The 25,690-nt window shown below is 37.2% G+C and overlaps 1 protein-coding gene across 4 annotated transcripts in view; it reads right to left on the bottom strand.

The window, feature by feature from the left end:
* THSD7B (thrombospondin type 1 domain containing 7B) overlaps window positions 1–25,690 on the bottom strand; it is a 1,502,545-nt gene that overhangs the window by 484,492 nt on the left and 992,363 nt on the right. For all 4 annotated transcript variants that reach the window (XM_054699694.1, XM_054699696.1, XM_054699695.1 and 1 more), the window contains one exon: window positions 21,635–21,804. In XM_054699694.1, coding sequence (XP_054555669.1) covers window positions 21,635–21,804 — 170 coding nt within the window. The remainder of the gene's footprint in view (window positions 1–21,634; window positions 21,805–25,690) is intronic.

The following is a 25,690-nucleotide window of genomic DNA, read 5'->3' as shown; positions in this document are numbered from 1 at the left end:
AAGGGGTTAAGCCATGTACTATGAAGCAATCTGCAGCCTCTGCAACACAACTTCCATTCCCGGCCGGCCAGAGAGAAACCCACTTGGTGCAGCAGACCTCTCCTGTCTTGCCCGCTGCTCCCCTCAGCTGTATATTTCATTCAATCTGCCTGTTCTGTTCCCCGATCTGCCTCAGATGAATCCTCTCACTCCCTGCATCTCTGGCCTGTACCCCAGCGCTTGTATACATAAATAAATAAATCTTTAAAGAAAAGAAATAATTGCTGAAAACCACCTCAACTTGGGAAATGAACCAGACTTTCTGATCCAAGAGGGCCAAAGAATTCCATAAAAAATGAGAGCAGACAGACACTCAAAGACATTATAAGAAAACTTGCATGTCAATGACATGGAAACAACATTAAAAGCATTTAGAGAAAGAAGTGTGAGCGGTAAGGGAACAGTTACTAGACTATAACAGACTTTTCAGTGGAAATATTATAGGCAAGAAGGGAATGGCATGAGATAGTTAATCTACACACACACACACACACACACACACACACACACATGATTTCCACCCTAGAATACTTTATACTACAAGATCATCATTCAGGACAGAAAGAAGAGTAAGGAGATTCACTGAGAATCAAAAATTAAAGGAATATATCAATGCCAGCCTGGCTATGAAATAAGTACTAAAGATTCTATTATAAAGCAAAACAAAATAAAAGCAAACAGCTAACACACATTTAATTCATAAAATGTATAAGATAAAGAAAGTGAGGGTGTCGCCCACCATAACGAGTTGGAGACCAGAACATCCAACAGGCCATAAAATCAGTACATCATAAATTAACCCCAGCAGAATCATCAAACAAAAACAAAAGTGTGACACATAGGGCAATGGAAATGGAACCAGAATAAAATATAAAAGATGCGAAAAATGAAAAGATGAATACAAACTAAAAATTAAAAAAGTAACAGAATACAATGGAAATTGTCTCAATAATGACCTTAAATATAAACAGCTTGAGTTTACCAGTGAATTTCAAAACAAAAGCCAACCTCCTGATGCTACCATCAAAAACAAGCACAGACTTAGAGTTAAAAGCTGGAAAACAATCCTACAAATGACAATAAAAAAAGGAGTTAAGGGCCTCCCTGGTGGCGCAGCGGTTGAACACAGCGCTGTAAAGCTGTCCGCAGCCTCTGCAGCAAGGGTTTGATTCCCAGCCGGCCAGGGAGATACCCACATGGCACAGCAGACCTCTCCTATCTCCTCTGCTGCTCCCCTCAGCAGTGTTTTCAGTCATCTGCCTGTTCTGCTCCCCACTCTGTCTCTGGTGAATTATTTCACCCTCCTGTGCTCTGGCCTATACCACAGCTCTTGTATATATAAAATAAATCTTTAAAAAATTGATTTTAAAAGAAGGGGTTAGGAATAGCTATGCAAAGTTTAAATATATTTATAATTTAAAAAAGATAATACTAGCCAGTACAGATCAATGTTACTGATACAAAAGAAGAAATAACACTTAAAAATATATTGGCATCAGATGATAAAGCACCAAGATACATAAAACAATTATTACTTGAACTAAAGAGATATATTGATAACACAATATTACTAGGGAGTTTTAATACTTTGCTTACAACTATGAACAGATAAACAAACAGATTAAATAAGAAAATAATAGCCTTAAATGAGGAGCTAGAGTATATAAATTTAACAGATAACTGTAGAAAATCCCACCCCAAAATTTTCAAATGTAGTTTTTTTTCAAGTTCACATAAAACAGACCACATAATGGGACACAAGTCAACTGCCAATAAACTATGAAAACCTAATTATACCAAGTACTTTTTCTAACCATACTATAAATCACCTACTGAAAAATGGAAAAACCACAAATACATGGAGATTAGCAATATGCCACTTAAACAGAAAATTAAAACAAATTTAAAACAAATACCTTGAGATGAAGAGAAGGATACAAACTATTACACACTATGGAATGCAGTAAAAGTGGTGCTTAGAGGGAAGATAATTTTAATACTGTCCCACATTGAGAAGCATGAAAAAGCACAAATAAAAATCTTATTATATCAAAGCAAATAAGGAACAAAGATGTCCAAATTCAGTAGAAGGGAAAAAATAATAAAAATAAGTGTAAATAAAATAGAATACAAAAAGTTCATACAAAAGATGAAGGAAATTAAGTTTGCTCTTCAACAAGATAAAGTCTCAGTTCAAGAATTACCTCTTGGCAAAATTTTTTTCTGACTTCCCTACTTAAAACACATCCATCCCCTCATTATTATCTGTTTTTTTTTTTTGCCTGCTTTATTTTTTTTCAGAGCACCTATTACCCTCCAGTGTTTATTATGAAATTAGCCATTATCTTTTACTTTCCATCAGAATATAAACATTCCAGGAAAACTTTCATTCTTTCTTTTGGTTACATTCCAAGTGTAATTCCTAGCACACAGTCTATGCTCAATAAATATTGTTTTAAGTCTATTTGCACTAATATTCATAGAATTAAACTTAAAACAGGAAGATTAAAATTCCCTATTATTCAGTTGACAAAAATTAAAATATTTATTACTGGCAACAATATGAAGAAACCGGCATGCTTGGACACTGGTAATTAACTTTATTCATTTATTTTTTTCTTTTGTGGGACCCTCGCTGGCGACCGGGAAACGAACGGGTGCTGCAGAGGCTGCAGGCAGCCTCGCAGCCCAGCACTCAACTGCTGCGCCACCAGGGGAGGCCCTATTATTATATTTTTAGTTGAAGTAACACTGGTTTACAAGAGGCACAAGTTCATATGCATGTCACCATGCCACACCCACCAAAACATCCATTTTGACACATAATTTTGTAAAAAAAAAAAAAAAAATTGATGTTATCTATCAAAATTAAAAATGCACAAATTAGCAATTCCACATTAAAATATTCACTTTTAAATCACAGCAGATGTGTAACTAGATGTTCTCCAAAATGTTATTTGTTGTAAAAATAAAAAGTTTTAAATGCCCTTCAATGCAAAATGACTAAATTAACTAGGATCATCCATTTTCTGGACATTACAAAAAGAAGTTGCAGAAATATGTCAGATACGATTTCTGTTTTACAATAAGGAAAAAGCAAAATTCACATTTAGCAATGCTTGTGTGTGTGCGCATGTGGGCACACGAGAGAATGAGAGATAGAGACAGAGAGACAAAAGCAGACCAGAAATTATCTATGCCAATTCATTTACAATAACTATCCCTCAGATTATTGGAGTATGCTTGTGGGAGATATTTTAACTTTTGTACTACATATTTTCTATGTATTTTTCTAGTAATGCATTTATTTTATAAATAAAAATGGTTATGGAAAGTAAAAATTAAACTGACTATAGTCTCATAAATCAGTAAAGATTAAAATATCCTTGACATATGTCGTTAAGTTATTTGGCATGAAGTGTTATCCTTTCACTGAGGATACATTCACTTCAACTCAGTTCTGAAGCCAAAAAACAAATTGCTAATAGAAGTTGAGCAAGAAGTTTCATGACTGAAGTTTTCTCACAATAAATCTTGCAATAAATTATAAACAAAAAGGCAGTATCTATATCAATCAAAGGATGATTTGGTGGAATCTCCAGTTGCCCTTCTGTTCACCACTCTTAAAACCATGGTCCACTGACTGACAAACAATTTTTAAGAGCTTGACATAGAGAGTAGAAGGTTCCATACTAAAATTTGGATAATCCAAAATAGGTAAAAGAGTCTCCTATTTTTCCTGCTCCTTAATTTTAACACCAGGTGCCCCCTGTGACTGGAAAATCACCTGTCTTACCTGAATGTCCCATTACAGCAATGTCAGTGAACGGCTTCACATCAGTATCACAATGCCTGTATACTATGTCCAAATCACTTCACAAATGTGGTTCCTTGGATCCAGAATAGAAGATCATCTCCTTAGTTACTCAGTATTTGAGATAAAAATTATCATCAGAAGAATTTCTCATATATTCTGCAAGCAGAGTGGGGATGAATGTTGCGGTCTAGTTAACATTACTTGAAAATAATTCTATGCACATACCCTCCTGACCCTCAATCAACAGCAACATGCCCATACAGTAGGGGCTGCATATTAACTCAGCAGTTAACCACTCATGAATAATTATAAGGTATACTTCAAGTTGAAAATAAAAGGAAAGAAAAGACCAATATAAAGTTGAAAAATACAATATATGGAGGACAGAATGTTATGAATGAAACAACCAATAGTGGAAAAGATGCCCCGTAATACACAGGAGTATATACTTGAGAACAGGCTAAAATAATACAATAACACTGTATAGCATGAACAGGAAATATAACAAAAAGTGGGTATTGTAAATAACACCAACATTTGCGGGGCTATGACACTCAACCAAAGTATAGCATGCAATTAGCTTCAACAAAACCAAATTTGATATTCAAAAGAAAGTGTGAAAATAATTCAAATTTCTAAGACTTTCATAACAGTATCTTCACATATATTTTCCCATTAAATGTTACAGCTATGTTCACCTTTTTAGAAATCAACAATCTAAACATATGGTGAATAGCTCAGGAGAGATGCAAAAAAATCGATGGAGGAAGAGAAGTAACCTTTGGAGAGAATGATAACCCCAGACAATCTGCTAAAGGATGTGGACAGTGTTTATTATTCTGGACTGAAGATCCAACATAGCCCTTCCCCAATAAGCAAAAGATTCCAAATTTGTGGAAGAAGATATACAATGAGCATATGAAAAATTACTCAAATTTCTTAGTCACCAGGAAAATGCAAATTAAAGCCACAATGAGATACTATCACACATCATCAACCAAAACATCCACCAAAAGTACAAAGGCTAGATAGAACAAACATTGATTGGTAAGGATGTAAAGCAACTAGAATCTCACCTTCACATATATGTGCCAGGAATAAAAAGTGGTACAATCAATTTGGGGAAAAAAAGGTTTGAAGTTTTCTGTTTTGTTGTTGTCTTATTCTTTTTTAAAAAGACTATACCCACACTATTACCCTAGTATGGTAAATTTCCTAGGTTTATATTTACCCAAGAGAAAATGAAGGCATTTCTTCACCACCAGCACCTCCCCCTCCAAATAAAATAATAACTTGCATAAGGATGTTCCTAATTATTCTTCTTAAATCAGTGAAAAACAATCCTGATGTCTACCATCAGAAGAATGGGCAAACTGTGCTATACTGAGACCAAGGAATATCACTCAGCAATGGAGGGATAGCATGGATGAAATTCAGAAATATTATGCTGAGATAAAGGCCACACAAAATGTATATGCTGTATAATAACATATATATTCACTCCTAGAACAGTATAAGGTAATCTAAGATCACAGAAAACAGATGAATGGTTGTTTCTGATGGGGTTGAAAATAAAATGGGACTGAGTGGGAAGGGGCAGACAAGACCATCCTGGAGTAATGAAAATATTATGTCTTGATATACATTCATCAAAAATATTGTCTGAACATTTTACTATTGTCAAAGTATACCTCAATTTTAAATCACATGGGTATGTTAAGGTAAAATGAGAATTTCAGCTGTGCAAATACTTTGCGACAACCCCATCTGCTACAAGCAGAACATCTGGAAAATTCTTTTCATATTCATAGTTGAAATTATGAAGAGACTAGGGAAAGGAGCTGCTATTGCAGGACAAAGTCTGATAAGTGAGATGTTATTTGTTGGTGTAGACATGATGGGGGTATTGCTGGAAAGCAATTTGAGTGGGATTAACTGAGATTCTCTCTCTTAAAGTCCTATTTGATGACAATACATAAACACTGTTTTTCTAACTCCTGAACTTTTGATTTGCTAAATGTAGTACAGTCAACACCAAAAGAATTGATTTGTCTGTAAAAAGAAATAAAGAGGAGGACAAAAGTGAGAAGAAGTATGAGTTTCCAAAAGAAAAGGAAATAAAGAGGTTAAGAGAAAAAGAATTTGGAAGGGGAAGAACAGTGGTTTAGTGCTCTAATGAGGAATATTATTTTTAAATAGACAGTAACAACATACAAAAGAAACCATTGTAAAATAATTAGAATTTATGAAGCATCCTTTATGATGAAAATATAGCCCATGAAGTAAAAAAAAAAAATCAGAGGATGTTTCTGGTATGCAAAGTAAAAAATGTAGAGAACATAGTATGGCTGCCCTAAAATTTTTGAAGGGGTTTTATATGAAAAATAGATTAATTTTATGTAGCTCCTAAATGCAGAACTGGGAGGAATAGATGAAAATTAACGAGAAGCAAGTCAATATAAGAAAAGTCTGTGTAATCACTGGAACTTTAATGAGCAATGAATTAGTTATCACTTTCAAGCATTCTGAGACCACACTCAAAGAGGCTTCAAAAGGAAATCACTGTATCTAAGAAATGTTTGCACCAGACAACAAGCCAGTCCTTTTCAAAGAGGTTACAAATGGTAGTTTTAAGAGAGAAGGAACAGTCTGATGCCTGTTCTATCAACACCAGAACTTTCAAATCCTAAGTTACCTCAAGTCATTGAGAAACTAAATAAGAAAGTAATCATCTTTGTTTTCATAATAGTTTACAAATATCCAAGGATCTTTGACATATTACTGTCACATAGAAGTTTTCTGCAGGGCCATAAAGGAAAGCCATGTGGCTTATGCAAAATATGAAATAACTGGGAAAGAGAAATTCTTAGAGTCCTACGGAAAAAAAAAAAAAAAAACAATTCAAGTTAACAAATCACTAAACACTTTGATGCTAAAGCTTCAAACTCCACGCTGAGCCCTGACATCTGAAGATATCACCATTGGAAACAAGTTCCTTTGGAGTTCTGCGATTCCTGGGGCTGCTTTCCACCCCCTGGAATTTTAATTGCCAACTTTAGCTGGAAAGAAAGTATTAGACTAGTGAGTAAATAAGTGAGGGGAGAGGAAGGTGAAGTCAGGGTAAGTGAGTAGCGGAGATGCATATTTTATAGGCACATTAACTTGTAGGCCAGAGTAATGGATGGAGAACTGGACAAGATAACAGAAGTCTAATTCAGTCTGCAAACTGACCAGTTTTAAGAATCAGATCAGGTTACATTTAACTACAACAGGAATCAATTTGCATAGTTTAGAATAAAATTTAGTGCATCATTCTTTCTTAATCTCCCTAGTTTATACGAATTACCTGTTTACTATTTAAAAAAATTACAAATTTCTAAGCACACACCAGATCCACTGAAGCAGTAATTCTAGGGAAGAACCCAGGGAAAAAGACGTATTTGACAAATACCATAAGTAATTCATATACTCAATTGATAATTACTGCTTAAATATACCCCATTTTTTCTCATTCCCATAGCTCCATTTAATTAAAGCTTCCTTCAAATAGTTTCACATAACCTAAACAGACCAGTGTAGAAAGGAACTATTAAATCAACAAATAGTTTACTATAGTACTGTTATCAGTCCTAAACATGATAGTTGTGGTTGTCAACTTTGTCTAATATAAAGACTACTAAATGAGTCTGACCAGTTGGCAAGCATAACCAAACCAGCAAATGAAAATTACAGTATGGAATTTGGGGGAAGTAATATATTTGTAGTTTCCCCAGTCAATTCTATTTCAGTGAGAGGAGATGCTGCAGATAATAAAAAATAATATATGGTATTATAGTAAATATTCTTCAAAACATAACTGTTTTTAGATTTATATTTACCACTAGAATTTAATATACCTAAAAATGGTAATGAATGTATTCTACTATCCCTATTTTATGAAAGGATAAATTAAAGCCAAAATTAGGTATCTCATTTACTGAAGGTTAAAATCACCTCAGTGGTAGACAGAATTAGAATTCTATCCAGTTAATTCCCAGTTCAGTATATATTTTTACATAATTCTATCATAAAAAGCAATAACTACTATTTCCATTTTACTTAATTTAAAAATTCCCACAATAAAATCTTTAAAAAAAATTGTTACCTTTGTGATTATTAGATGGCAACTTATACATACAAACCTTTAATCATCTGGGGTAGATTTTTCAGAATTATTAGCTCCATAGGCAAAGTATTGGGCAGAATCATCTTAATGTCCATATTTCAAAAATTCCTTCAGGAAAAGCCAATTTCTTACATACTTGTATCTCTATCCTCAATAAATCCTCATAGTTTATTGAATAAACCGCACATCAATAGCTTGGCAATGTGCATTTTAATTTAGTCTTTTAGAGAATACTTCAATAAATGAGCAGTACTTAGTTATACAAAGTTTTTATAATGAATATCAACTTCATGATTATTAACTGGAAAACCTTGGTTGTAGATCACCAGTATTCTCTCTCTTGCATATATATGTATATTTGAGGTAAAACTGATTTACATCACTGTCTAGAGTACAGTGCCACACTATTTCAAATGCATGATAACACATTCTGCCCAATATTAAGTACTAATGACCCTCCACCATAGTTCACTGAACCTCTTCTATCCTTTTCTCCCACTCTTTACTCCTTTACCTCTGGGTAACCTCAATCTCTTTGCCAGATTCAAGGGTTTGTTTTTGTTGTTCTGTCTGTTCAAGTGTTATTGAAGGTGTGGAGAAAAAGCAGCCCTCACACACCTTGGTGAGAAGGTAAATTGATACAGTCACTTTAGAAATCAGTATATAGGTTTCTCAACTAACCAAAAATCGAATGATTTTATGTTCCAGCAATTCCACTTCTAGATCTCTATCCAAACAATATGAAAAGACTGATTTGGAAAGATAGATGCATCCATACATTACTGTGGCACTATTTAGAATAACCAAGCTAGAGAAATAATCTTACTGCCCATTAACAGATGACTGGACAAAGAAAGTGTATTCCATACACAATGGAATACTGTACATGTGAAATGTTACCATTTGTGACAACATGGATAGAACTTGAAAAGCTTATGCTAAGTGAAATAAGTCACAATGAGAAGCACATGCAATGGATGATGTCACTCATGTGATATTTAGTTATATTTTTAATGGAAAGAGATATATTAACCAGTGTGTATATGTGTATACTTGTGCGTGTGTGTTGTTGTTGTTGCTGGTAGACAATTCTCTATGGATCTATACATCTTGTAATCAGAGATACTGACAGCTTTTGTTGAGAAGACTGACCAAGAAAAAAAAAAAAAAAAAGACTATCTTTTAAAGATGTTTAGATAGAAAATAGTATTGGAAGAGAGGGACAGTGTCACCATCAGGGGCCAAGGTTGTACAAGTTTGCTTTCAACCCCATTTTAAGCGATTGGGGTCAATGAAGCTCAGTGTCACTGACCTGTCACACAACTCACCAAGTGTGCAGGCACAGTGCTCCCAGGTGTGGAGCACTGTAGGGGTTGGGCATCTAGAGAGCAACATGAATAATGAGCCTCTGGCTACTCTGACATTGATGTAATGAACTGTCCTTTGTCTCTGACCAAGGGGTCACATGTCTAATGAAATTATTTCATGTTAACATGTTAGCATGCATGATAATATCTCAGATAATATTGGAGATCTTTACAGTTTTATCTCAGATAATATCTCAGATAATATCTGAGATCTTTACAGTTTTTACTATATGTGAGGGTCAGTTATTCACACTTGAGCTTACAAATAGCTCTTTCCACAATGGCTTTGTACAATTCCTTTAGAATTGTCCTTCAATTCTTTATTGATGTATTAAGAAATCTGGGAGAATTAAATTATGAGTGGTAATTTCCATTTAGTAACTGAACTTCTCTGGGAAATTTTTTGAAAACTGCCCCTCAAAAATCCATGTTTCCCTTCCAAAGGGCATAATTCAGTGGCCACCCAGCCAGGGGTCACATTTTCCAATGCCTCTAACTTCCCCATCCTCACTCCTCAGCATGGAGACAGAGAGTATGAACAGTCTCCTCAGCAGCTTTGCAAGTACACCAGTTCAGTGTCAAGATGTTTAAACCCTGGGTCCCTGATTCTCATGTTCTCTTCTCTCCTGGTGATACAAAACTAACTCCTAAGTACAGAATAGAATATCCTGCACAGAAAGGTCAGCTAACTTGCCCAACTTGTTCACACAGTGTGGCTGAAACAGAATGAGAGTAGTGAGGTATAGAAAATGTTGAGGTGAAAAAGTAGGTAAGGGCCAGATCACACATAGCTCTAGGGCAATATCAAGGTGGTTTTGATTCAGAGGAAGTCCTTGGATCATTCTGCATGGGAATGATTCACTCAGATCAGTTTTCTTGTGTGATTACTTTGGCATCAGTGTGAAAAAAAATAATAGCTAATCATTTTTAAGTGTTTCTTGTATAAGGCTCTGTTCTAAGTGGCGTGTAAGTATATGTGTGATGATCATTATCTCCTTTTTATACGTGAGAGGAAAGAGGTGCCAAAAGAATTAACTTGTCAATGTAACACAGCTTATAAGTGAGAGAGTGAGAATTTAGATAGAGGTAGTGTGTCTGCTTGCTCCATGATGAGCCACATTAAACACACCACGAACTATGCAGACAGGACATGAATAGAAGAAAGGAAATCTCTCAGGAGACTATTAGAGCAGTTGCTATGAGAACTAATGTAGAAGTGGACATAAATAAACAAATAAAACATATTTGGAGGTAGAATCAGAATTTAGTGGTTGACTGAATATGGGTAAAAAGGTCAATGACAGTGAAATATTATGGACACTGCCCAGCTTTCTGGCATGAGCACTTGGCAGGAAGAGTAAGAATGCCCTGGAAAAGATATCAGAATATGGGGCTAGGCAGGATAAGGAAATGTCTAAATGGGGGATACTGAATTTAAAATGCTATATAGATCTGCGGTTATAAATAGCTGGGTCTAATATTAAGCACCAAGCTTAGAGGAATAGGACAACCTGCATAAAGTTCATCAAGAATCAGAAATACAATTAAGCCTTAGAAAGACTTATTATGTCTTGGGGCCTCTCTTGTAGTGCAAGGGTGAAGATGCAACTGATGAAGCTATCCACAGCCACTGCAGCACTAGTTCGATTCCCAGCCAGTCAGGGAGCTACCCACATGGTGCAGCAGACCTCTCCTGTCTCACTCGCTGTTCCCCTCAGCAATGTGCTTTGGTCAGTCTGGCTGTTCTGTTCCCCACTCTGTTTCTGGTGAATCCTTTCACACCCTGCACCTTTGGCATATACCCCAGCTCTTGTATGCATAAATAAATAAATCTTAAAAAAAAGAAAGACTTATTAAGTCTTAAAAGAATGAAATGAACTAAAATTATATATTCCACATGGAGATAGAGTCTTAGAAGTGGCACAACAATTTAGCTGTTTTTTTTTTTTTCTTCCAGCTTTTCTTTTGATGTGGGAATTGATTCTCCTTCCCTGGATGCTTGAGAAAATGGCCAGAAGATATGAGGTATAATTTAACCATTCTTAAACACATACAGATTTACTGAGTCTTCTCTTTTAAGAACAGACCCTGATGGTAAGTTCAAACGAGAGCATGGAAAAAATGCTAAATACTAAAACAAGTTGGTGAGAAAGTCCTGAAACTTTTCTGCAGGAAAGTTTGACAGTAAGTGGATATTTCTTCTGAATCCTACTTGCCAGGGCGTTCACATATTCAACAAGTCTGGAGAAATAGATTTGGAAGCAATAACTTTGTTTCAGAAATTGCACTGCCAAGAGGAACCTCATTACCTCTTGGCTTGGAGTTTGAGAAAAATCTAATCCAGCTGACAAAATGAAGTTTAGCGAGACACCCAACTAAAGATTGTAAATGCCTGCATCTCAGCATGTTTTTCCAAATGCAATCTTCTGTTCTGAAAAAGAGAACTTACCTGTTCATTAATGAAGTGCAGGTGTATATGAACTATTGAAATGAAGGGAAAAAGTGTCCCAAAGTGAAAAGAGATGCCTAAAACTGAGTGGTTGAGACTATATGTGGGTTTTATATTCATTTCTTTAAGAAATATCAATTCAGCTCTTATCTACCTTTTGCCAGGCAATGTGCTAACTGTGTGAAGTCTACCAGTTGCTAAAACTGTTCTTACTCTCAAGATCAATGCAGGATGAAAAGAGAAAGGGAAAAAGGAACAGAAAAAAATTGGGGAAATGGATGATGCAACAGAAGAAATATATCGAAGAAGAAGAAAATGAGGTTGGGGTGCGGTGGAGAGAGAATGAACATGAAGAAATAAGAATTGTTTTTTCATCTCCCATGAAACTTCATGCTCCTACAGTGTCCCATCTAGTTTATAAAAAATCCATAAAAATGTCTCTCATTCTTTCTTTAGACAGACATTCATTATTAGTTATAGCTGACTCCTGTAGAAAGCAGAACCTATGATGAGAGTTAAGGTGCTAATGCATACCTTGTTTTATTGTGCTTTGCTTTATTCTGTTTCACAGATACTGTATTTTTTAACAAATGGAAGGTTTGTGACAACCCTATGATGAGCAAGTCTATTGGTGCCATTTTTTTTTCCAACAGCACATGCTCACTTTGTGTCTCTGTGTCACATTTAATTAAAGTATGTGTATTGATTTTTTATACATAATGCTATTTACACTTTAAATAGACTACAGCATAGTGCAAACATAATTTATGTGCACTGGGAAACCAAAAAATTTGTGTGACTCACTTGATTGTGTTATTTGTTGTATTGCAGTGGTCTGGAACTGAATTTGCAATATCTCTGAGTTGGGGGAGAAATATTGGGAGGTGCAAGGTCAGGACGCAGGAGTAAAGTAAGGAAAATAGGAAGTAATGCTATGATGTGGCTATTTCATTTGAAACCACCAAGACTGAAGCAGAAAACAGGATTTCTCTGAAAGGATTGCAAGAATATACTAGAATAATAATTGGTACAGTGAGACTAGCCTGGCTCCCTCCTAAATCATGTATCCCACCAGTAAAGTTTCACTCCTGGGGGAGCTAAGTCTCCTTTACTTTCTGTATCTATCTTCCAGGTTGTAACCTACAGCCTCTGAGCTGTTACTCAGGAAGCCAGTGCCCATGTACCACAATGTGGCGTTTTACCCAAATCTAAAAGTGGACACTTGGCTGGTTGGAAAACAATATGACCGCACCTGAGGGAGAAATCCTATACTGTGGCAAAATAAACAAAGATGTTTAAAAACAAGCAGACAGAAAAATGTGGATGACTGGCAACTGTATGCTTATAAAGCATCAACCCAGAGAAAGAAAGAAGGTGATTAAAGGAAAAAGAGCAGGGGCAAACGCCTGAATTCAATTCAAGGCTCTCTTATATCCAGGACACTGTTGTAAGTGCTAGATAGACTACAGTGAATAACACAGACGTGTTGTTCTCACACACATGCTAACCTCATTGACCTAGCACTGTAGCCTCATTGACAACGCATACAAACAGGGAATGACAATGAAGTAAGAGAAGTGCTTTGGTGGCAGAAGAGCACAAACTCTATGTCATCTCAAAGAGTTCCGAGAAGGAACAAGTTCTAGGTAGGGATTGCTCAGATCCAGATGGTAGGTCAGAGTAAGAATGTGAGGTTAGGGGGGAGTGAGGGAAGCCCTAGAAGAGTAGCCACTGACTCCAACAAAACTGGTTCAGTATTGCTGGATTTCAGAATGTTGAATGGGGACAGAGAGGGCAACAGGTCAATTCCTACCATCTCACTTATCATCACAAGGCCCAAGAGTCCATCCTTAAATTATTTCTCTCTACCCTGAATCCATAGTCCGTAACTTCATGTACCCATATTCTTGTCCAACTTGATTACTGGTTTTATGCTAATTTCTATGACTTGCTGCCTCTGGAATTTATCATGTGACTTGCTACCTATGGAATTCTGCCTCATTCACATGAACATCTCCTCGACCACGCTTTTCCTAGAAGGCCCCTGGAAAAGCTTTATCCTTCACAAATCTCCCCAATACACCCCACATGCTTCTGGGTTTTATCTTTCTTTCCCTAAAATTTTCATTTTCTCTTAAGATACTTATGTTACTTTTGCGGTTTTTTTTTCACTCTTTTATCTCCCCTCCGAGACTATTAAATATCAAAAGAGTGATAGAAGTAAATAATTTAAAATAATTTTTGATTTCTTAATTTGTCTTCTATGGAGAACAAGGGAAGCTATATTTAATCTGAAATTATTCAGAAATCAATTGCTTAATGTCTCAGGCCAAGACCACATTTGTATCCATGCTGCTCCTAAGTTGCCTAGTGATCATGCTTGTTGTCTCTCTTTTGCATTCCTCCTCAACTGTTCTCCATGGACCATGTCCGTTACTTCATGATATTCACAGCTTTAATTTTATCTGATTCTACTCCAGACCCTCTGGACCACCTAACCTTGGCGAGGGAAGCCGATATCCACATAACAGATCATTTTGATTTTGTCAACAGTGAAGCAATTTATTTCTCTGCACTACTCGAAAGGGAAAAAAAAAATTAATAAAACTTAACACAGAACTCTCAGTTGAGGAGTTTTCTATTTTGAATTCCATAAGATTTACAATTTGCCATTTACACTGTGGGCTCTTGCATTTGGGAATACAAAGAATGACCCCAGCAGGACCTTCCAGGTCTTTGCAGCCTACTGGGTAACAAAGACAAGAATACTGACAGCTGGAAATCAGGCAAAAAGTGACATGTTGCTCAAGGGTAATGACTCAGTGCAATAACATTAAGAAAGTTAAATATTATGGATAGGATCATTGGAGACATTGACACTCACTATGTGTTCTAGGTCCTTGACAATCTCATTCTTACATGATGCCACATGATTTGGCTTCAGTAGCGTGCAGTATGCGGTTTATCAGTTTAGTTGTGTGTACATGGAAGAAATAGACAATGTATCACACACAGACAAACATTTTCTTTCTATTTAGGAGATCAAATAAAGCAGGACTCACATGTCATCAAAAAGGCCCATTTTTCCCACTAGTCATTTCTTTTTCCCAGAGTCAAATTCGACTAAATGCTAGTCTTTCTCCTTAGTTGTTCTGTCCCTACCATTTGTCCACCTGAGAGGCTGTGCCCCCCTGTTCTCATTTCAATCATGTGAATTATACTTTTAGCTAGATAAATTAAGACATTTTTAATATCAAGAACAATCTGATAATTTAATGCATGCTTAAAGCAGGAAGTCTTCAATACTTTTGCTAAGTACTGTAATTCAATAAACATTTGTTATATCACACTAAGATAAGTATGTTATACTTGATTACAAAATCACTGAACTAAGATACAAATGTAGTGAAACAAAGCCAGTTGAAGCCAATCTCAATTTAGACTCCTAGTTATCTAATTGCCTCTAAGTTTTTAACTTCCCCTTTCTAAACTTTTTCAGCTTACACACTTTGGGAGAGAATATTTGAAATATCTGTTTGAGAATATTTGAAATATGTATATATGCTAGCTTTTCCCTACATGCATAATCCCAATAATTAAGAACATTTCCAAGTAGAAAGATTAGAGGTGCCAATAGACTTATCTCTCTTGATCTCATGTGACCTACCATCAAACTTATTGCTGTTAACTAGTAAAAATTATTACACCAGTTATCTCAGCTACTATGTTAGCATAAGGCAAGAGAAAATCACCATTTAAACAGTCTTATTCCCTCCAAAGGTCAACACAAAGGGAAGTTCTAAAAGCTTTATTCTCGGATGCAGAAGAAATTACTGATTTTAAAACAAATTACTGATTTCTAAAGATAGGTAAAGGACATTTCTAGACGCTCAAATGTTGGCAGAGTATATACTTCAATTGCTATTAATAAATATGTACACTTGTTCACAATGTAAATACTTTAGTTCATATCTCAAAGCTTACTGAATAATCACGTAAGTTTGCAAATAGGACATGAACCCTTATGTGGATTCTCTTAGCATATTGATATTTTTTACATTCTTATAAGTAGCTAAGAATATGAGATTTGTTCTCTGCTTAAAAGCCTGCAGTGCAGATAAAAAAGGCTGCAATAAGCACATATATGCTCAAAAATAAACTCCAGAGGAGCCAAAAGACTATTTTTCCAGAGTCATTGTCACTTCCTTATTCCCTGTGTCCCTTCAAACTAGTTCATGTGCAACCATTGAACATAGCAGCTCTATTCCTTTCCACATGTCCTCCCAACCCTAATTTGGACCATTTTTCCTATTGAAGCTTCAAATTCCTTTTAAGCGTTAACTCTATTATGGAGATTTCCCTCAAGAATCATGAAATGGTTTTAACCATAAGATAGATAGGTAGGATGGTAAATATACAGCGAGTATAAATATATCAAATAATGTCATTTCTTAAGACACTGTAGCAGAATTATTCAATTGTTCTAATTAAAAGACTGAAAAATATTGGGGCATCTTTATAATATTAATGTTTAACATACAGCCTAAACCAGCTGGTATATAAAAAATATTTTGGAAAAAAATATGCTATTGTCATCATTTTACTCTTTTTACTCTTTTTTTTTTAAAGATTTATTTATTTATTTATTTATTTATACAAGCACTGGGTACAGACAGAAGCGTGAGAGGGTGAGAGAGCTCATCAGAGTCAGAGTGGAGAGCAGAGCAGGCAGACTGATGAAGTACACTGCTGAGGGGAGCAGCGGGCAGCAGGAGAGGTCTGCGTGCCATGTGGGACCCTCTCTGGTGGCCGGGGAGCAGCCGGGGAGCAGCTGGGGAGCAGCCGGGGAGAAGCCGGGGATTGAACCGGAGCTGCAGAGGCTGCGGGCAGCTTCGCAACCCAGTGCTCAACCACTGCGCCACTGCGGAGGCCCTACTCTTTTTACTCTTTCACTCTTTTTATGCTTTTTACTTAGAAGTAAAAATCAATAATTTTAAAACCAACTTAATAAGCTAAAAGACTGAGACAACATTTATGTGCCTTATCAATTTTCCATACAAGTCAGAATTAAAACCTGCACCAAAACAAATAGTCTCCATATACTACTCATGCCCCAAACATATTAAGTCTCCATACACTACTTAACATTCCAGGACTGTTTCCTACTCTTATTATCTACTTCCTCCATGTACCTCTGGGTGAAGCATGATGAAGACACGATAATGTCTTCTTAACAACAATTGCGCAACTATCTTTTCCTAATTTTTTATTTAGGATTTTTTTAAAGATTTATTTATTTATTTATTTATTTATTTATTTATTTATTTATTTATTTATTTATTTATACAAGAACCAGGGTACAGTCAGAAGCGCGGAAGGGTGAGAGAATTCACCAAAGCCAGAGTGGGGAACAGAACAGACAGAATGACGAAATACACTGCTGAGGGGAGCAGCGGGCTCAGCAGCAGAGGTCTGTCGAGCCATGTGGGACCCTCGCCGGGGATTGAACCGGCACTGCAGAGGCTGCAGGTAGCTTTGCAGCCCAGCGCTCAACCACTGCGCCACCAGGGGGGGCCCTTCGGATTTTTTTGGTTTCAATTTTTCTTTGCCATATGAATACATTCTACATCTGTCATTTCACTCTATATTTGCTGATGTCTTTGTCTCTAGGCCACAGTGTCATGTAAGAAATAAATTTACCCTAGTCTTTACTAGGTTTCAACAGTGCATTTCTTGCTTCAATGTTTTATCTCTTGAGAAATGACCCTTGAAGGCAGGTTGAGTGGTTTTAATTTCATTTGAGAAAAAGGCAAGGAAATGTTTTCACCAAATCCAGGCATTTCAATTTACAGGTAAGCATCATTCTTGCTGGTACTTATGAATTATAAAATAGAAACACAGTTCTCACTACAATAATAACTGGTAAACAAAATCATAAATACTCTTCTACATTTTCATTCGCAATTCTATTGGCTTGGTTACTATTACTGGAAATTCATCTCATATCGATTGCTACAACACTGTTTTGGCTGCATTTAAAGCACCAGAGGAACATTTGAACAACAGAGTTGGGTAAAAATATGTCATAGGTACTATTAGACTGTTCCTAGAAACATGGTGAATTCAAATATGGAATGTGATGTCACCAAGAAAAAAGTCAGAATTCAGGCTCAGTTTTCAACCTAAGCAAGAGATTTGAAGGGCTTGGGATAAAATGAGCACTTTTTTTTTTTATTTGGCATCTATAAATTTGATTACATTGTACCACATGGGAGAGCCATGGAACAGATCCTGTCTTTTCCCCCAAGATTATGGGTTCCTCTAAGATCACGTTCTTGAAAGCAGAGCAGCTAACTCACAGTGGCTAGTGGGATTTTGTGGGTTGGGGGAGGAAGTCAAACTACTCCACTCAGAGTGCCAATATAGTATCCTGAAGTATAATAAATAAATCTTGAGAGAAAGCCAATTGTGAACAAAAGAAGAGTTTCCAAAATCAAAGCTATTAAAACTCCTTCTCCCTCCAAAATCTACCATAACCGAAGGAAAAAAAAAAAGCTGATGTTCACAAAAAATAAAATGAAAAAAGTCTCCAATTTTTGTCTTTACTACTGCATTCACAGAAAAGGTTAGAAATCCTTTGACTTTGCTTCTTTAAAGAGGGGAACACTCAAAGGTCTACTATACTTGTAGTTCAATTATTATCTTCTGTTTAATTTGGGCCAAGAAGAAAAAGATCTCATGTTGACAAATTTGTTTAGATATGTCTATAACCGACAATAGTAAGAAACGAAAGCAATCGATGAACAATTTTTCTATTTCATTTCCATACAAATGCAAAATAAAAAATCTTGGTTAAAACTACAAAGGAGGGCCTCCCCTGGTGGTGCAGCAGTTGAGCGCTGGGCTGCGAAGCTGCCCGCAGCCTCTGCAGCGCTAGTTCGATCCCTGGCTGCCGGCGAGGGTCCCACATGGCACACAGACCTCTCCTGCCATGCCCGCTGCTCCCCTCAGCAGTGTATTTTGTCAGTCCGCCTGTTCTGTTCCCTGCTCTGGCTCTGGGGAATTCTCTCACCCTCCCGCGCTTCTGACTGTACCCAGTGCTTATATAAATAAATAAATCTTAAAAAAAAAAATAAAAAAAAAACTACAAAGGAAACAGGTAAAGTGGCTTTAATGCAAGTTAAACTGCACTGTAGTTTCCATTACAACAATAGTTTGACTCAATATATTCAACTTACAGAAGAGTACATGTCTTGGTATACATCAATGTACTTGTACTTACTTGACGGTCTCATATCTAAGCCTCAACTAAGAACTCGGCTACCCAGCTTAGATCTTTCTAAGTACTGTGTTTCCCTGTGAACCCAGATATTAATTTGGAAGTATAATTTAGTGAAATAGTTTTCCCCCTTCTTAGATTCTCAAAGCAGATTGGATTAGGGTTTAACTGGTGGTAAAATCCACATTTAAACCCCTCCTCTACTATACTACGTCCCCCTACCTGTAGCATGATACCCAACTCTAGAAAACCCTCTTTAGACATCCCCGATTATAATCTCCTTGCCTAGCCTACTTCCATTATGAAAGAGGAAATGATTAATGCTGAAGAAATCTTAGATGTATTAGAAAATATTTTTACTAAAGAAATTAGGAAAATAAAAATGTGAATAGTAGATTAAAAATCAAAATGAAAAATAGGTAGATCAAAATATATCAGTTCTACAAAATTCCTTTTTTTTTTTAAAAGATACATTTTTATTTTTGGAGCTGGGGTATAGGCGTGGGAGGGTGAGAGGATTCACCAGAGACAGCACAGGGAGCAGAACAGGCAGACAACGGAATTACAGTGCTGAGGGGAGCAATGGGCGCAACATGTGGGAATCTCCCTGGCCGGCCAGAAATTGAACCCTCAATGCAGAGGCTGTGGACAGCTCCAAAGCGCTGTGCTCAACCCGCTGCACCACCAGGAAGGCCCCAGTTCTACATAATTCTTATGTATGTGTTGACCCCTGAAGGTGCTGGTAGTATGGTAGACTACAGTAAGAGGGGAGAAAAGACAAAGTAAGACAGAGAGATCACCAAAGTATGAAAGAATAGTTTAAAACTGTTGTTCTAAACTTTGTTTTTATAAATTCATAGGAAAAAAGCTTAATAATGTCTCCCCCTGAAACATAAAAAGTGCAAATTATCACTTCCAAGAATGATAGAAATGGAATAAAATATAACTACTATTTTAAAAATACTCTAGCCATCTAAATGTGCTAATGTCACTATCAAGCTACCTCCAGCCACTGCAGCCTGAGTTCAATGCCCGGCCAGGGAGCTACCCACATAGCACAGCAGGCCTCTCCTGTCTCATCTGCTGCTCTCCTCAGCAGTGTTTCAGTAAATCAGCCTGTTCTGCTCACCACTCTGTCTCTGGTGAATCCTCTCACCACCACCCCCACACCTCTGGCCTACACCCCAGTTCTTATATGCATAAATAAATAAAATAAATCAGAAATCTGCTATGTATCTGCAAGTGTTGAGTTGAATGCGAAGGAGTCTGTAAAGATTTTGATTGAGTCATAAAGAGCACCACCAAAGGTTATGAGCATAGATACCTCTGAAATGATGAAAGGACATGTCACAAAAAATATATCAAGTATGAAAAGGCTTACTGGATAAAAGAGATTGCATTTCCATAGCAAGAAATCTTGTAATTGCCTTCCTAACTAAATCCTACAGAAGGAAACCGTGCACACCTGAGGAGACAATCTCACCAGAACCACTTGTGTAAATGCTACTGCTGCATTCTTCAATATGGCTGAATCATCTTCCAGGGTAGAAATATCATTGTCCACTCTTGGTTTTTCAATCAGTTGAACTAAATAAATAGGGTCCAGGGCCTCCCTGATGGTGCAGAGGGTTGAATGCAGCTGTGAGGATAGCTATGAAGCTGTCCACAGCCTCTGCAGCGCGGGTTCGATTCCCTGCTGGCCAGAGAGATACCCACATGGTGAGGCAGACTTCTCCTGTCTCACTTGCTGTTTTCAGTCATTCTGCCTGTTCTACACCCTGCTCTGTCTCTGATGAATTCTCTTGCCCTCCAGCGCCTCTGGCTTGTACCCCAGTTCTTTTATAAATAAATACATATTTAAAAAAATAAACATGGGCCAGAATTTCCATCCCTCTATGTTATTATCACTGTCTCAAATTCTGAAAAAAATGGTCTAATGCTGAGGTTGAACCTGTCTAATAAAGAGTCTGTGATGGAGGAAGTCGGTTCTCCCCATCTCTTTCACCTCTTCATCCTTCTTTATCTTCCTTTTATATTATGTAAAACTTGAAAATAATATGTGGATTATTATATTTAAAGGTGATACGTACACAGCGCACATGTGTGCATGCATACATACACACACACACACACACACACACACACACACACACACACACACCCCCCTTCACGGAAAAGATCATTACTCATTCATCACCAATTGACTCATTGCAACAGACCAGCACCTCAGACTGCAGCATTCTTTTATGCTACAAACCTTCAGCATATTTTATAATTATGTTTCATAAACAACCTTTGAGGCAAATATTATTATTACCACTTTTACCATTCTAAATCATTGCCAAAAAAAAAAAAAACCCAGAACTTAGGGGTGCTCAGCAAATAGTCAAGAAAACAAATAATAAATATGCTAGTGCTGTGGATTTACTATATCTAGAACAATATAAGGAGACCGTGTGGGAATTGATTCCCCCCGCCCCATGAGAAGCACGATCTTTCCCCAGAACTGGCTGCCTACCTTCCTTGGTCCTCTGTGCAGCAGACTCTGGTACGCTCTGGGCACAGTAAACCTCCCGGGTCTGGATGCCACCTCCACAAATGGGTCCTGTCACATGCCAGCGGGGGTCTTGCTGCTCGAGGAGGAGAGAGACTTGGCATTCTTTCCACTCAGATGTCCTCCAGGAATACCTGTTTGGTTTGATTTATTTAAAGGAAAAATAATAAGGAATAAAAATAAATAAAAGAAAATTAAAGTTATGATATCAAGCATACATAATAATCTCTCTTTGGGGATCAAATCTTTGCCTATGGATACAGAAATCTACTGGCACTAAACATTGTTTTTTAAATACTTTTATTAAGAAAATCAGCAGCCCAGCATGTGAAAAAAGTAAATATGGGCATACTGTGGCCATGTCTCAGCCTTGAATTTATAAGAGAATGAAGAATTATTGGAAGGAGTTGGAAACCAAAAGACTATATTCATAGCAACTCAAGGTGACAGGGAGTTTCTCATCACAAACTTCTAGATGCCTTTGGGTGAAAGTAGGCCTTTGCTAAATTAGTAGGGTAGTATATGAATGCGTGAATTTGAGAACATATTATTTTAAATGGCAAAGATGACATCAAGTTTTCAATCTTCTTGATAAAGTTTTTTTCTACTTGTTTGGCTCCACTGACATAAGGATATAGATATTAAAAAGGAGAGTGTGCCACTATATTTAATTGATGAATACATATATATATGAAGATATGCTATTATTTAAATTGAATTAGGAAGATACCTTCCTGATTCATAACTGGTTAAGACACACACACACATATGCACATACTGCACAGAAATAAGGGGGGGACACAATGGTATTTTTGACATAACTTACAGAAAAGAAACAATCCTAGCAACACCACACTCATTGCTGAGAATTATTTCTGACAGAATTTCCGTTTGTGGTTATTACAGCATTCCTCAAGCCCACAGCATTAACATAATAACCCAACAGAATTCACAGAAATACCAACAGTGTCCTTAATTTCTGGAACAATAACTAAAACCTAAGAACATTCTTATATCTACTGTCCCATTTCAGATCTCAGAAAAAAATGCTCAGATTGGGGATTGTTAAATAAATGAATACATAAATAAATAAATAAGCATCAATAAAAAAAGAGCACATGTAACCAATGTGACACCAGGATCCTGGCCTTATAGAAACTAGTGCTAAAGTAAAATCAAGTAAGAGATGTCAAAATCGGTAAGCAAATCCATAAAAACTAATAGTGACCATAGCACCTCGCAGTGAGGAGCTTTCTAAAAGGCAGAGAATCATTAGTTTGTGAAAATCCCATTGCAGAAACAGGATTTGGACAATCCACTGGGGTTTTGTTTGAACACAGTTGTCCTCTCTCTGCCTCACTCCTCCATTTCCACATACTTTTTCAAGGTCTGAAAATTAGTCAGTGGCCTGGACAAGAGTTCGGAGTGGTGGAGCCCAGGCACTGCTTATGCCAGAAGGGCACAGGCAACAATGCATTTCTAGTTCCTGGGCCTGAAAGACAAGAAAAGGCCATTTCTTCTCAGCGAAGCTCCTCTTGTCTCTCTCATCCTTAGACGGAGCTCTCACCCTATTTCCTATGGTCACTCAAGCACAATTCCTGTCCCTTAAAGGTCTGTTTCTCAGGCCACATGGTGCCTGTATTTCAGGGCAAAGTACAGCGAGCGGGGTATGTCGGGGTCGATGTTGCTTATTACTCATTTTAAACCTTCTTACTCCAAAGGTTCCCTAAAAAGTTTCTCTGACTTTTCAGGAAGGGATCAGATCTAGCAGCTCTCTCTGCATCTCCTCGGACAGAGTTAGCAAGTAAGAGAGGCTAAAGGGAGAAAGGAGCGAGTGGGGTATTAACAAGAAGCTTCAGTCATCTGAATCTTTTCACTTACTAGTCATATGGCTTTGACCCAGTTCTGTTTTTCCATTTGTAAAACGGCAGTAACAATGCCAAACTTAAAACATGGCATATAATAAATGTTTAATAAATACTAATTGCCTTCAGATGTCCTTCTACACAGTCCCTTTGGCCCTCAGTGCCACAGAAACACAAACACACACACACAGAGTTAACACTAGATTTATGAGAATTTCATCAAAAGTCCTAATATGAGAGATCCAAAAACTTCCAGCAACTGAAATTCAGCAAAAGGTATTAAAATAATAATAAAAAAACCCCATGGCTTAGAATTATAGCAAGTCACAGTAATTTGTTCACTGGCTGAAAGGAACAGGCCACATTGTATAAATTGCTTTTTAAATTAATTTATCATGACCCTATAAGAATTAGCAATAGAGGAATTTTGGAAGTCATTATGGAGAAAAATGAAAAAGAAAGTTTAATGACTATACAGTAACAAAAACCCTGTTGGTAGCTCATTAACCAAAAACTCCCAAATTCCATTCACTGGCAAACGACAAATTCTCTAAAGTGATGTAAGACATTTATCACTATCACTATTGTTTACCACCTCAGAGAAATACCAACCCAGCAAGCAGCAGAGGTAAAACACAGACACACACACACACACACACACCAGAAAAGAACATCTATATTCCTTTTTAAAACGTTGTTCTTTTCATAGTCTTTGCTCATTCTATTTTTCTTTTTTTCAAAAGCACTATGTTTAGTCACAAATCACCTGCAGCCATGAAAACTGAACGTCCTGAACTCCACCAACCTGGGAAAGTGTCTCTAGGATCTGACAGAATAAGAAATCAAAGGAGTTCGCTCAGCTAAACGTTACTGGCTTTCTCCTTTAGAAGTGGAGGCGGTGATAGTCCTCCGGCCTCAGGAAAACTCCACTTGCTGGCTGACTCTCTTTAATGGCTCAGCCGGGTCAAAGACCAGGTTTTTCTACCTCCTCTCCTGAAGTGGAGGCCTTTCAACATGCCCTCATTTTGTACTCCTGTTTAGGAGGGAAATGTGGGGATTCTCAAAGGCCAGAGTCCTGGCTCTGGGGGTGAGCAACATGGTGAAATCGATAGTGGAAATGCCTCAAGTGCTGTAGAAGGGCATAGAATGAAAGAAGTGAATCCATTCTCAGAGGCCTTTGCCAATGTGACTGTGCAGGATCCATTTGCTTTTGTCAAAGGATCTGAGTAACAGGACAAAGTATTCCTTTACGTTATCTGGGTTCCTAAACAGTCATTTGGGTTGCCAGGGTACTGTGACATACCCCCCAAGTAATACTAATAACTGGCATTGTCTGCATGCTTGCTCTGCTGGGCACTGCACTGCCATGTTAAAGGGCATTATTTCATGGAATCCCCCCAACAACTCTATGAGGAAAATGTTATTTCCTCTTTTATAGTGGGGAGAATTGGCATAAAGAACAACCACTCTTCCAAGGTCATAAAAATTAGTGGAGCAGTGCCTCCCCGGTGGCGCAGCCATTGAGCGCTGGGTTGCGAAGCTGCCTGCAGCCTCTGAAGCACCGGTTTGATCCCTGGCTGCCAGCGAGGGTCCCACATGGCACGCAGACCTCTCTTGCCATGCCCACTGCTCCCCTCAGCAGTGTATCGTCAGTCTGCCTGTTCTGTTTCCCACACTGGCTCTGGTGAATTCTCTCACCCTCCCGCACTTCTGACTGTACCCAGTGCTTGTATAAATAAATAAATAAATAAATAGATAAATAAATAAATAAATAAATAAATCTTAAAAAATAAATAAATAAAATAAATTAAATTAGTAGAGCAGCAGGATTCGAAGATGGGCTTATCTGATTCTTTCAGGAAATGACACCGTGGTAGATTAAAACATTAACTAGAGTAAAATGGAGGATATAGAAGGCAAGTTCAGTACACAAGAGAATTTCCTGCCTAGACCTCATAAAGACAAGCAAACGATTGTTTTCACCTGAGGAAGTGTATTCTGGACTGAAGGATAAAAATATCCTTTACTGGTGACAGTGATACTGTCAGTGACATCTGACTCATAACATTTCACACTGCCACAATAATTTTTCAAACCTCAAACACAAATACAGTTTGAAAATATCTGATACACAATCACTTTATAATTAGAATAC

This window comes from Talpa occidentalis, unplaced genomic scaffold (genome assembly GCF_014898055.3).
Source record: "Talpa occidentalis isolate TD23 unplaced genomic scaffold, MPIMG_talOcc4v2.1 talOcc4.3, whole genome shotgun sequence".
NCBI lineage: Eukaryota > Metazoa > Chordata > Mammalia > Eulipotyphla > Talpidae > Talpa > Talpa occidentalis.
The sequence above is the reverse complement of the archived record's forward strand: the minus strand, read 5'-3'. Positions and strand labels throughout refer to the sequence as shown.